At 41.1% G+C, this 13,135-nt stretch overlaps 1 protein-coding gene across 1 annotated transcript in view; it reads right to left on the bottom strand.

Moving 5' to 3' along the window:
• Positions 1 to 13,135, bottom strand: part of Heatr5b (HEAT repeat containing 5B) — a 79,791-nt gene that overhangs the window by 23,674 nt on the left and 42,982 nt on the right. Inside the window, 6 exon segments of the mRNA XM_028873325.2 lie at positions 1,973 to 2,041; positions 4,950 to 5,131; positions 8,751 to 8,910; positions 8,913 to 9,001; positions 9,419 to 9,658; positions 10,311 to 10,455. Of these exon segments, the coding sequence (XP_028729158.1) occupies positions 1,973 to 2,041; positions 4,950 to 5,131; positions 8,751 to 8,910; positions 8,913 to 9,001; positions 9,419 to 9,658; positions 10,311 to 10,455 (885 nt within the window).

The following is a 13,135-nucleotide window of genomic DNA, read 5'->3' as shown; positions in this document are numbered from 1 at the left end:
GATCATAAAAACACTCTGGGTTTCTGGAGTATTTGGCTTTCAAATCCTGGCTAATGGACTTGTGTTCTTTTAATTTTATTCACTTAAAATCTTATTTTCAGCTGGGCAGTGGCAGTGTGTTTTTAATCCTAGCACTTCGGAGGCAGAGGCAAGAGGATCTCTGTGAGTTTGAGGCCAGCCTGGTCTACAGAGCGAGTGCCAGGACAGCCAGGACTACACAGTAAAACCCTGTCTCAAAAAACCAAAACCGGCCGGGCAGTGGTGGCGCACACCTTTAATCCCAGCACTTGGGAGGCGGAACCAGGCAGATATCTGTGAGTTCGAGGCCAGCCTGGTCTACAGAATGAGTTCTAGGAAAAGGCGCAAAGCTACACAGAGAAACCCTGTCTCAAAAAACCAAAAACCAAAACCAAACAAACAAAAAATAATTTTTTAAAAACTGAAAACTGAGCTTAATAAAAATAAAAACACTTAAAAACAGATTGTTATTAAGAACATACTTCTGACAAAAATAAGTTGTCAACCAAAATAATTCTGCAAACAGAAAGTTTAAAGTTATATGCAATGTAATGCAAGGGTTAAAAGGACAAAAGGAGGTGATTCCTAAAGAAACTAAACATACTGGATAGATACAATATTTTTGTGCAATTTAGTTGAAATGTCACTAAAAGTCAGGCAAATCTGTGAATACCAGAAAGTAACCCCTTTGACAAGCCTCTGTCTCCAAAAATATTGACATTACAATTCATAACAACAATTTATTACAGTTATGAAGTAGCAACGCAAATAACTTTATGGCTGGGGGTCACCACAGCATGAAAAACTGTACTAAAGGGTCACAGCGTTAGGAAGGTTGCGAACCACTGCTCTAGGGGCTGGAGAGATGTTCAGTGGTTCAGAGTTCTTGCTGCTCTTGCAGAGGGCCAGAGTCTGGTTCCCAGCACCCATGTCAGGAAGCTCAGCACGGTCCACAACTACACCTCCAGGCGATCTGATAACCTCCTTTAGCATCTGTGGGCACCCATGCGTGTGCGAGCATACACACACACACACACAGATACACATAGAGAAATCAAAAACATAAATGGGTTTTTAAAAAAGATTTTATACCTTGAAATTACAAGTAGTGCTTTATGGGTTTGCTTATAAAGGAAGATGGTGTAGTGATGGTTCAACTAAACCATATTCAGAGAAAAGACCTTGGCCCCACACCAGGCAACGGAGCGTACATTTGTACCCAGGCTCAAGTGAAATAGTTGAGGGTACACTGCTCATGCCTCGGCCCTACTTTAACTATTTAGCGGGCTCATGGAGACATCTAGATGTACCACACACCAGGCTTTCTCCTATCTGTCTCAGGATTACCGGATTTAAAGCTTCTTAAGGTGAAGTTATTCTCACCAACAAAACAGAACCTTCTAAGCAATTCCTTCTTTTCTATACAGTAAAAGAATGTGCAACTCACCACCCCACCCGTTTATACCTAGCTGTTACTACAGGTTTTGGTATCTTACGTTTATTTTAGCTCCCCTTATGATGTTCATAGGTCCATTCACTTGGAGATAACGTACGAAAGTATCCAAAGCCAAACCCTGAGCTATGATGGAAAAGGGGTGTGATTAACACTTACTACCTTATATTTCTATAGAACACACAAGCATAGAAGATGGGGGCGGGGAGATGGCTCAGCTGGTCAAGCTGCCCACTGTCAAGATGATGACGATGATCTTAGTGGGACTCCACACAGCGGAGAAGACAAGTTGTCCTGGCCGCCACGTGAGCGCTGCGCCCCATACACATCAAATAAGTACATGAGTGAATGGATAATTTTATTGAAAATTTATAAAAAAAAAAAAAGAATGAACGCTATTGTAGTTTCAAGATAAAGAACAGTTTGGTTTTCTTTTTAAGTGAAATCTAAGACATCTAGAAATTTATAGACGGCAGCCACGGAAGTCCGCTTTCCTCTTACCTGGCAAGCTTTAGCTATTATATCTGAGGGTGTGTCTTGTGAAAAGGCTGGTCTTAGGGCAGCTCCCACCTAGGAAAATGAGCAAACCATTGATTTTAGAGACATCTGGTAAACTTGATGTCACTGGAGATTAAAACAGCGAACACAGATCTTTGTTCTTTCCTTCTTTCCTTCCTTTCTTCCTTCCTTTCTCCCTCCTCCCTCCCTCCTTTCCTTCCTTCCTTCCTTCCTTTCTCCCTCCTTCCCTCCCTCCCTTCCTTCTTTCCTTCTTCCTTATCACCTCCTCCTAACACTTTCAATGTTACAGTAAGATTAACTACAATTACATTTTTCTTTGTTTCTCAGGAAGTTATCAATACCAAATCTATATGAAAAGTCTGCCCAAAGGACAATCTTGTTTCTTTTGCTTTCATTTTGGTTTAATAGTAAATGGGATTTTTTTTACTTTATTTTTTTTTTTCTTTATTAAGAAATTTTCTACTCACTCCACATACTATCTACAGATCCTCCCTTCTCCTACCCCTCAGCCCTCTTTCCCATGCCACCCCGCATCCCCACATCCCCCAAATCGAGGTCTCCCACGGGGAGTCAGCAGAGCCCAGCACACTGAGCCTAGGCAGGTCCAAGCCCCTTCCCACTGCACCAAGGCTGCGCAAGGTGTCACACCACAGGCACCAGATCCAGAAGCCTGCATAAATGGGATTTTCTGACAGAGTCACGTGTTATCAAAGATAACCAGACTGTTACATTCTTTGTGTTTCCTCCTCAACTCCATATATATTTTCTAAACATATTTCTAACAGCATTTATGTATCTCTTGAGTAAAGCTCAAGTAACAGGATCAATTTCTTTAAAGAACTGAGGAATTATAAAAATTCCGCAGTACTAAGTATCTCAAAGACCATTTCACCTCACAAAAAGATGCTTTAAAAGGCTGCTCAAAACTATTAGCTTTTAGGGGACCAGCTCAGTGGGTAAAAGTACCTGCCTGCCAAGCAAGCTAGACAATCTGAGTTGATCACTGGGAACTACGGGGAAAGGAGAGAACTGATGCTTGAAGACTGTCCTCTGACCCCGATTCATGCATTTGCATGTGTGTGTGCACATACACACACACAGACACACAGACACACACACACTCATTCTCACCATATACACAATAAGAAGTAATAATACATTGTTAATTAGCTTTTCTATTATTATATTAAGAAGTAAAGGAATATAAGCTTTAGTTTTAAGGAAGCCAACATCAGCCATGGATTCTTGGACAGATGATGAGATGTAATGTGTGTGAGCTGAATAAAGACATTACATGTAATCTGTTCCTAGGTTGAGATTTCTACCGACTATCACTAAGTTGTCTACACAGATGTCTGGAGACAGTCAAAAGTTCCTTTCTATGACTAAAGGTGTACAGCAACTAACCACAGCATGTGAACCGGCCCTGAAAGAGAATAAAAACTATAAAAGAGTTAATTGGGTCCACTGACAAAATGATAATGACAGACTTAGCAAAAGCAAAGAGTCAATACTGAATTTCCAGTGATTAATAACTGTTCTGTGGTTACAGAAGACAATGCTCTCATCTTTTAAAAATATAGTCCAAATGGCTCGAGGGTGACAATACCTGACTAAAATAATTGACTTCAAAATGATTTAGAAAAAGCTGTATTACATATGTATGTCTGTGGGAAGAGAAAGACACGGGAGGGAGGAGAGAGGAAGAGACAGCCAACTTTCAAACAAATGGGTCAAAATTAGCCACAGACAGACACGGGAAAGGATACAATATGGTTTTGGGATATTTCCCTAAATATTTGAAATTATTTCTAAATAAAACGATTTTAGGGGCTGGAGAGATGGCTCAGTAGTTAAGAGCACTCCCACACAGATCCTCATTCTAGTAAGCAACAATATGCAGCCACTTGGATTAAAGCTATACCTTCCTCACCTGTATTTAAATGGTTTATGTATTACCCACAAACATAATTTTGGTTTTTCTTTTTCTTTCTTTCTTTTTTTTCCAGAGCTGAGGACCGAACCCAAGGCCTTGCACTTGCTAGGCAAGCGCTCTACCACTGAGCTAAATCCCCAACCCACAAGTATAATTGGGTACATTTGAACATAGCTTTATTTACTTATTTACTTAGGTTTTTTGAGACAGGATTTCTCTGTGTAGCCATGGTTGTCCTGGAACTCACTATGTAGACCAGGTCAGCCTCAAACTCACAGAGATCCTCCTGCCTCTGCCTCGAGAGTGCTTGGATTAAAGGTGTGTGCTACCACCAGGCTTGAACAAAGCTTTTAGACAAGATATTGCGTGTCTGGGACCAAGTTTTAGAATAATTTCATTTAAAAAAAGACTTCCGTTTTGCTTGCTAATATAACTTTCCCCTAACTTTCACAGAGCCTTTCCCCATTACTAGAGGGAAAGTTTATGGTGTGGCTGAAAGCTTAGAGGACAAATCTCAGGAAAAACAAATTTATCTGTTTAGGGTGTAGCGAAAACAATCTCTTGGAACTCTGCTTCTTTGGCAATCCCTTTGGCAGCTACCATCAGGAGTCATCCTCACTCAGTTTACAAGAAAAAGTTGCTTCTATTTCTAAAACTGCTCATCAAGCTTCAGCGCGCACGCGCACGCACACACACACACACACACACACACACACACACACCGCCGCGCACACAGCAAATCTGCAACACTTCTGTGAATGCTCCCTTTATCTTTTAAACGGCATGGCATGGCCACACAGCTAAGCACAAGACTGGGAAGGCAGGCTGGAATTTCTATTCTAGTTTATCACTACTGTGCTATCACAACTTAAAAATAGTTACAGCAGTTTGAGCCTTCTCCAGTTGTAGGTTGGTTGAACTATGAAACAGATTCTAATGGTTTCAGCTCCATATGAAGAGACTGTAATCCCTTCTCGAGTGACCCTCACAAACTCCACTCTGTGAATAAGCAGCAAAACTCACGTTAGCTTGATACTGCTCCAGGATCACGTGACCTGGAAATTCTGGCTCAGGCACAGATGCAAACTTCTTGATAATGTCTTCAAGTGCCTGGAGCCCAGCCATTCGCAGCTGGTTGCTATGGTCAGTTGCAGCCATGAATGCCATGCGAATCAGGTCAGAGAGATGCAGGACTAAGAGGTCATCTGCAAAGGAATACAGAATGCAGGCAGGGAAGTTCACCCAAACTAGTGTAATACCATAAAAACAGGAAACAAAACACACCTGATAAAGCACTTATGATCCACATAACTCATGATGTCTAAAAAAATAAAACTCCCATAAAGTGTCCTCAAACAGCAGTAGTCATTTAATAACACATTAACACAGTCAACTACAGGATCCATTGACAGTTGAAGCAAGATACTCGAGGACCACAGCTCTCCCAAATGGGCTTGTACTTCTTTCACAGCAGAGGCTGGCAGAACTGTTCTGGAAAGGGTCAGATCCTGACTATTTTTGGCTTTGCAGGCCATATTATCTCTAAGGCAATTACTCAGCTCTGCTGCCCCACCACGAAAGAGGCCAGATAGTACTTACAGAATACAATAGACAATGCTACAGAAAGAGCGTGCTGAACTCCAGTAAACTATTTACGAAAAGTAGCTGTGGGCTGCATTTTGATCACAGGCCATAGCCTGCCAATCCCTATTGCAGAAAACCACAGTGTGTAGTCAGGAAATTTGGTCTACAAAATTATTTTTTTTTTTTTTACAAATTATTTTTTAAAAGACTTTTTATGAGAACAGAGTGGGAAGGGAGTCTTGATCTTTTAGCACTAGGGCAAAGGTAACCCTACATCTTGCTTAAAAGCAAGTCTCAGAGGAATTCAAATAACACAATAATTTTACTACGTCCCAGGACAAAGTTCAGCACAATTGAAAGGAGCAGAGAAATCCAGCACTAACTGCATTTCCAATGTCCAGCATCTGATGACAAGGATCAAGAATGTAAAGATGTGCCGGGCGGTGGGGGCGCACGCCTTTAATCCCAGCACTCGGGAGGCAGAGCCAGGCAGATCTCTGTGAGTTCCAGGCCAGCCTGGGCTACAGAGCGAGATCCAGAATAGGATCTAAATTCTAGTTATTCTAACTATTATTCTAGTTATTAAACTAGGGCACTAAATTTAATAGGCACTAAAACTACACAGAGAAACTCTGTCTCAACCAAAAACAAACAAACAAAACAAAACAAAAACAAAAACAAAAAGTAAAGATGTAGAGAAACACAGCTCCTAACAGAAATAAAGACTCAACAACCAGAAACTGGTTCCGATCGGAAAGACAGAATAGAATTAGCAGCAAAGGTGTTACAGCAGCTCTGTACACTGCCTCTGCCAACAGGAAAAGGAGCATGAGCGGGGAGGGATGCGGGCCTGCGGGCATCAGATGGAACAAAGAAGATGCTGGTGAGACTAGGACAGGCTCGGCACTGAAGGTCCATGAACTTAAAACCCACAGCGACAGATACTACCCGAAGAAACCATCAACTCAAGTGCGCTACAGTACGCAGGATGGAGGCGGTCTTTTTGAAGTATTGGCAATTCAGTGGCTCAACCTGACCCCAAAGAGTGATTTAAATCGGGTTTTGTTGTTACTATTGAAAAGGTAACAAGACACGTTTCTTCAAGTTCCTATTTCAAAAAGCAACGTTAATATTTCAAGTTTGAAGAGTAAATGTTGGGCGGAGGGCACTGAAAGTGGAGAGAGAAGAGAACGGGGCTAGACTCTCCAACGTGTCCTCATCTAGAGAAGGTTAAAACCAGCTTTGTGAGGCATAGCAAGCTGCTGTCAGAGTTTGGGAGAAGACATCCCAAGCAGAAGCATCTGAATAAAATATCTCTACTCTAATATGCCTACAAAAACGTAAGTAGGAAGACAGTAATTTCCCTGTACTCTGTCACCTAATTTACAGTCTATCAAACTCCAAATTGAGCAACTGTCCCTGAAATGAAAGCTGCCTTCCCACTACTCCTAAGCCCCTCTATCTTTTTCTAAAACGTAAGATGGATATGTAAAGGGTGGAGATGGGAAGGGGGGCTGGGGAGAAACTGCAGCATGGAAGGAGAATCGTGGGCTGGGAGGGTTTACTGTGGTCTGGGAGCGGTCATTCCTCTAACTAAGTCCCGCACACAGGAAGACCAGGAGATGATGATGCTATCGAGCCAGAGTTCACTCGTGTTTCATAGTAGAATCTAGTTGGAGATGTAATCCTGAGTTACACCTCTATCAGAACACATCCTACTTACCTCTCTATCATCTGAACTATTGCTTTTTTTCTAAGGTATGACTATGGTTTTGATTCTTTATATTCCTAATGTATAGTAACCAGGACTCAGTTAATATGTGCCAACTAATGACTGAATAGAGATGCCAATCTAAGCTGGGTCCTAGGAGACCATCTTACCACCCAGCCACAGCTGCCAAGTACCCACTGAGCAAAGAGCACATGCAGAGTACATGGGGGATCACCCTACACAGTATCACACTGGGAGCAGATTACAAACAAGAAGAGCATTCTCCTCTTAGATTAAAAAGTAATGTGTATAATACCCATGGAGACCCAGAAAAGGGCATCTCATTCTCTGGCACTAGAGTTAAGAGTCACCCAATGGTGCTGAGAATTAAACCCGGGTCCTCTGCAAGAACAGCAAGTGCTCTTAACCACCAAGCCATTGCTCTAGCCCATGAATGACCTTAAAAAAATGTTCTCAAATCCTAAATTACACCTCTATCAGGACATATCCTACTTACCTCTCTATCATCTGGACTATCGCTTTTTTCAAGGTATGATTATGATTTTGAATTCCCAATGTATAGTAACCAGGACTTGATTAATATGTGCTAACTAATGACTGAATACAGATGCCATATTCACTGCGAGTCCTCTGTACCCTATGTTCTGATTCATGTCTCATACACTGTACACCGCTATCATCTTCCTGTGTCGTAAGTCTACTTATGACAGCTTATTATGTACAGTATATATACAGTATTATATACAGTAACATGAAAGGCATATATATATAGTGTATATATTTTATATATATATTATATATTATTATATATACTTCTATGCTGTCAACTCATACAAATTAAAAAACCGACAATCAAACACAGGGTAGAGAACCTTAGGAGATAATTCTCTCAGCTTCTTTGCATCTCATCAACTGTAAAATGAAGATATTTATTGCTAGGGCTAACACTCATTTTGAGAATTCTCTATAATATCTAATCCAAAGGAGATATGGTAGAAAATGCTTATAAAAAGTTTTTTTTAAAAAGGCATTTTCAATAATACTATCATTTTTCCTTTTCAAAGATGCCCAACAGTAATTTTCACATATTTCTTTATGTGAAATATAAGAGTTTGAAATGTGCCATGGATTCATGAATTCTGACTGTTTCTTTGGTTGGGAGCAGCAAAGTTCATTTGACTTTGGACCCAAGAGTTCTACCATCTCTTTTACAACAAAGTGCTAGACCTAGGGCTGTTCCTGAGGAAACATAAGTTGTGAGCGTTGTTATTCTAATACAGGTGAATGATTAAAATTCATATACACGGATATCTAGATGTCCATGCACTAACCTATCTATACCCATCTCCAGCTTACTTCTAAACACAAACAAGTGGCACCCAGGGACAGACACTGAGGGTCAAGGTGAGGCGACTTGGAATAAATAGATGGCGCAGCCTCAAGCGTGCTGCAGAGGGCTGAAAGCTCTCAAACCTATCGGAGAAAAGAAGACGTGGTTTGGCACTTACTCTTAGGGTTGCGCAGTTTGGCAGAACGCGCCATGGCCAGGTCGAAGTGAGCCTGGTCGGCATTCTCACACAGGTTGATGATGCGGCACAAGCAGTCTGCAGCGAACACCCGTGTGGCCCAGCGGGGAGCCACGAAGGGCTTTGACTTGTCCTCCTCCCCAGGGTAGTGAACATGGTGTCGTCATCCATCTCATCTTTCTTTTCAGATTCTTCGTCTTTTCCACTGCTTAAGAGTGTTGCCGTACTCATATCTACAACAGAAACGGAGACCACCGTGACTCGTCCCGTCATGATGCTTCAGAAGACGGTCAATTCTCAACCTCTGAAAAAGAGAACTGACAAGCTTCTTCTGAATTGAAAACCAAGGAAGACATTTCATTAATTAATCTTATGTACATCTCATTTGCATATTAAATAGAATTATATGCTATGTCGCACTACAGAGTAACCTGGGATTTTTAAGACATAAAAATTTGAGTTGAACTTTCAAAAAGTTTAAAATATATTTCAAAAGCATATTCGTTTATAGTATGATTTTAACCTTCAACATTTTACGGGGATTTGTGGATGAGAGTTATCAATACCTTTAAAAGTAGGCTCATATCTATGCTTATATATCAGAAGCAAGATGACTTTCATTATTTTAAGGAAATCATTTAAATACATACCACTGGAAGCTGCCAAGACATCTTTACAAAGCATTAGCCAGTGGGAAAGCTTTTCAACTGCCAGTGAAGACAGCATGTGTCCCAAGGTGTCATGAATATCAGAGCACAGTTTCCGGTCTGTCTCTCGATCTAGCATCCCAAACAGAAGCCCTTCAAGCCCCGTGTCGGTTATATTAACGCCCTGGTGCCGGCAATGGATATCACCTCGATGACTAACTCCAGGTACGAAAGGACTCACGTCTGAAAAGGAATTTTCACAAGAGAGTTTGTATGAGATGTTGTAAGCTACAGGTAGCAATGGCATTAGAGACCAAGCCTCACATGTGACTCACAATAGCAAGAAAATCACCTGTAAATGCCTTTTAACTATGATCTCTGCTTACATACTGGAGGATTAAAATTTAATCTGACAACAAGGTTAAACCCTTGGTTTCTAAAACTGATTATTCTGATCTCTTAGAAATATGAAAGTTTTCAGCTGGCCATAGTGGCACACGCCTTTAATCCCAGCACTTGGGAGGCAGAGGAAGGTAGATAGACCTCCGTGAGTTCGAGGCCATCCTGGTCTACCGAGTGAGTTCCAGGACAGCCAGGGCTGTAACACAGAGAAACTCTGTCTTAAAAAAACAAAACAAGGCCGGGCGGTGGTGGCGCACGCCTTTAATACCAGCACTCGGGAGGCAGAGCCAGGCGGATCTTTGTGAGTTCGAGGCCAGCCTGGTCTACAAAGGGAGATCCAGGACAGCTACCAAAACTACACAGAGAAACCCTGTCTCAAAACAAAAACAAAAACAAAACAAAACAAAACAAACCCCCCCCCAAAAAAAAAACAAAAACAGGGAAAAAAGATGAAGGTTTGAAATAAAGAGTATCAGCCAATCAGAGAACTCACTGGCACCGCCGCTCTCGTTGTCCCTGGCATTCTTCGCCAAGCTCATGGCGTATTCACACACTTCTGCAGCTTCTCTCTGTGCAAGCTGCCGGAGACAGGCCACAGCGGCTCGTCGAAGTAACAGGTGGGAGCTGCATAGGTGAACCTGTGAGCAAAACAGTTTCAGGACAGTATTTACAGCTGTTGTTCTTCAAGTTCATTTACCTGGTGAACTCATCCTTGGGAAGCCTTACTTCTGCAGAGGTTCCTTCTTGAAAGACCTTGGTTATTTAAAATACCATCAGGGGCCGGGAGATGGCTCAGCGGTTAAGAGCACTTGCTGCTCTTCTAGAAGACCTGGGTTCAATGCCCAGCACCCAGGGCAGGCAGCTTACAAACACCGGCAACCCCAGCCCTGGAGGGAACCGACACCTCTGGGCTCCCTGGGCGCCTGCACTCACCATGTGCTCACACCCACACCCAGACATACAAACACACATGATTAAAACTATTAAAATTTAAATACATAAATATAATACAACCATATAATGGCATTTTGGCAAGACAGTCATATCAGTAAGACATATAGAAAAGTACCAAAATACCTATGCTGAGATCTGTTCTCTAAAGCTCGTGTGATACACTCAAAAGGAAACTCAGAAGGGCTTTCTGCATATCTTACATCTACGCATGGTCCCACGGAGATGTCATCATTTACAAGGACACAGGAAGCCAATGCAGTGAATGGGAAGTAAGAGGACAGAGCAATAGAAAGAACTAAACGTGAAGAAGAATATTTATTAAAATAAATAAAACAAAACCTAGCAGGGCATGAACCCAACCAAAAAGACCTAAAAATGGAGGCTTGGGTACAGACTCATTCCATCTGGAATGTCCCTACAAAAATAAATATAGTGTACCCCAATAGCCCAAGTAAAATATCAGAAATACAATTCAGTCTTGGGTGCCAGTCCAGGTTTGAATGCCATCTCTGTTGATTATACTTAAATTTGCCTATTTGTAAAACGGGAATGTAATATTCACAGGATTATAGTAAAAATAAGATGTAACCAAAAGTAAAATGTTTATAACAAAACATTCACAGTTAATTGCTCACTAAATGTTAAATACCATCATATTATCATAAATCTGTATCCATGCACTGCTTAGAGAAAAAGGAAGCATTTGAGAAAGAACCCGAGGCACAAATGATGGAGTGGAGAGAGGTACTATGCAGAACTCATAGCCCTTCCCAATGCTAGTTTATTCTGTGCTATCAGAACAGCATGTGGGAGGTTGGAGAGGCGGCCCAGCAGTTAACAGTCTTCCCCGCTCTTTCAGGGGAACAAGGTTCGCTCCCAGGCTCACATGTGCCGTGATTCCAACTCCAAGAGCTCTGACACTCTCTTCTGGCCTCTGCAAGCATCTCTCTCAAATGTATATTCATACAAGCCAACATACACACACACACACACACACACACACACACACACACACACACACTAAAAGTTTTTAAAACTTAAAAAGGACACATTTTTTCATCTAAAGAACATCTTTTTACTTAAGGTCTATGTGCATAAAACTGGTCTATGAAATCTACACCAGATATTAAGAAAAATAAAATGTAACTGATAGGAGAAAAATCTTTATTAAAAAATAATCTACTTTTCTTCCTAAAATACAGATATCCCCAAACTTTCACATATCCTAAACTAGAAAGTATAAAGTGTAGCCATAACAAATGGAAAGAACACAATCATTTGGTTAAGCAGTTTTGAATGTTTTATCTGTAGAATGTCTATCCTATCCTACACAAATGTCTTTAAGAATCACTTTAAGTAGAATACTATAAAACTAATTATGTGATAATTATATAGAAAGAAAATATGTTGACTGGCCTGCCAAAGAGAGATTTAAATTAAACATCCCAGTTTACAAAGTGTTTTATTTGCCTTTGAGACAGGGCCTCTGGTAGACCACACTGGATCACTGGATTATGTCTCAGAATGCAGTTGAAATCTGGCCGTGAACCCCAAATCCTCTGTCTCTCCCTACCAAATATTGGGATTACAGGCATGTGCAACCACACTCAGTCACAAGTTTTTAAAAACTTTATTTTGGAATCCCTGACGTTCAATTTCTCTTTTGTCTTTACATCTGTGACATTAGTGATGCAGTATACAGTATTATTTTCCAGTTCCAGTATCCTTCGACACTGAAAACGTAATGATACCATGGCCATAAATTTTAAGACCACAAAAACGGGTGGCTGAAGAGATGGCTCAGTATTTAAAATTGCTGACTCTTCTTGAGAGGATCTCCATTCAGTTCCCAGCACCTGACAATCACCAACTGTGTGTAACTCCAGTTCCAGGGTATTTGAAGTCCTCTCCTGGCCTCTGTAGGCAACTGTAGCATGCAGTGCACATAAACTCATGCAAGCATGCGCACACATTAAAAACAATTAAAATGGATTAATGTAATTCTAGATACTATTATTTCACATGTCTACTGGGCTTTGTAGATGGTCTCTGACTTAACAGTTTGACTTAAAGCTTTTTGAATTATAAGGGAAAGTGACATGCATTCAGCCCAAATCATGTTTGGAAATCTGAGTTTTTCACAGTTAAGGAATGTGTGGTAAGACCCTCTAATGACACTTGGCACTAGCCCCAAGCCTCCTCTCATAGTCAGCCATGAGGTCATCTATACAGGCAGCCAATACTGTGCACAATTCACGGTTTTGCTCAGCTATGCTGTCCAGTAGGTTAAGGGTCACACATGCACTTTCAACTTCTGATATTTTTAACTTATGAAAGATTTATCCAGACTTAATTCTTTTGTGA

The sequence above is a fragment of the Peromyscus leucopus genome, chromosome 22 (genome assembly GCF_004664715.2).
Source record: "Peromyscus leucopus breed LL Stock chromosome 22, UCI_PerLeu_2.1, whole genome shotgun sequence".
In the NCBI taxonomy this organism is placed as follows: Eukaryota; Metazoa; Chordata; class Mammalia; order Rodentia; family Cricetidae; genus Peromyscus; species Peromyscus leucopus.
The sequence above is the reverse complement of the archived record's forward strand: the minus strand, read 5'-3'. Positions and strand labels throughout refer to the sequence as shown.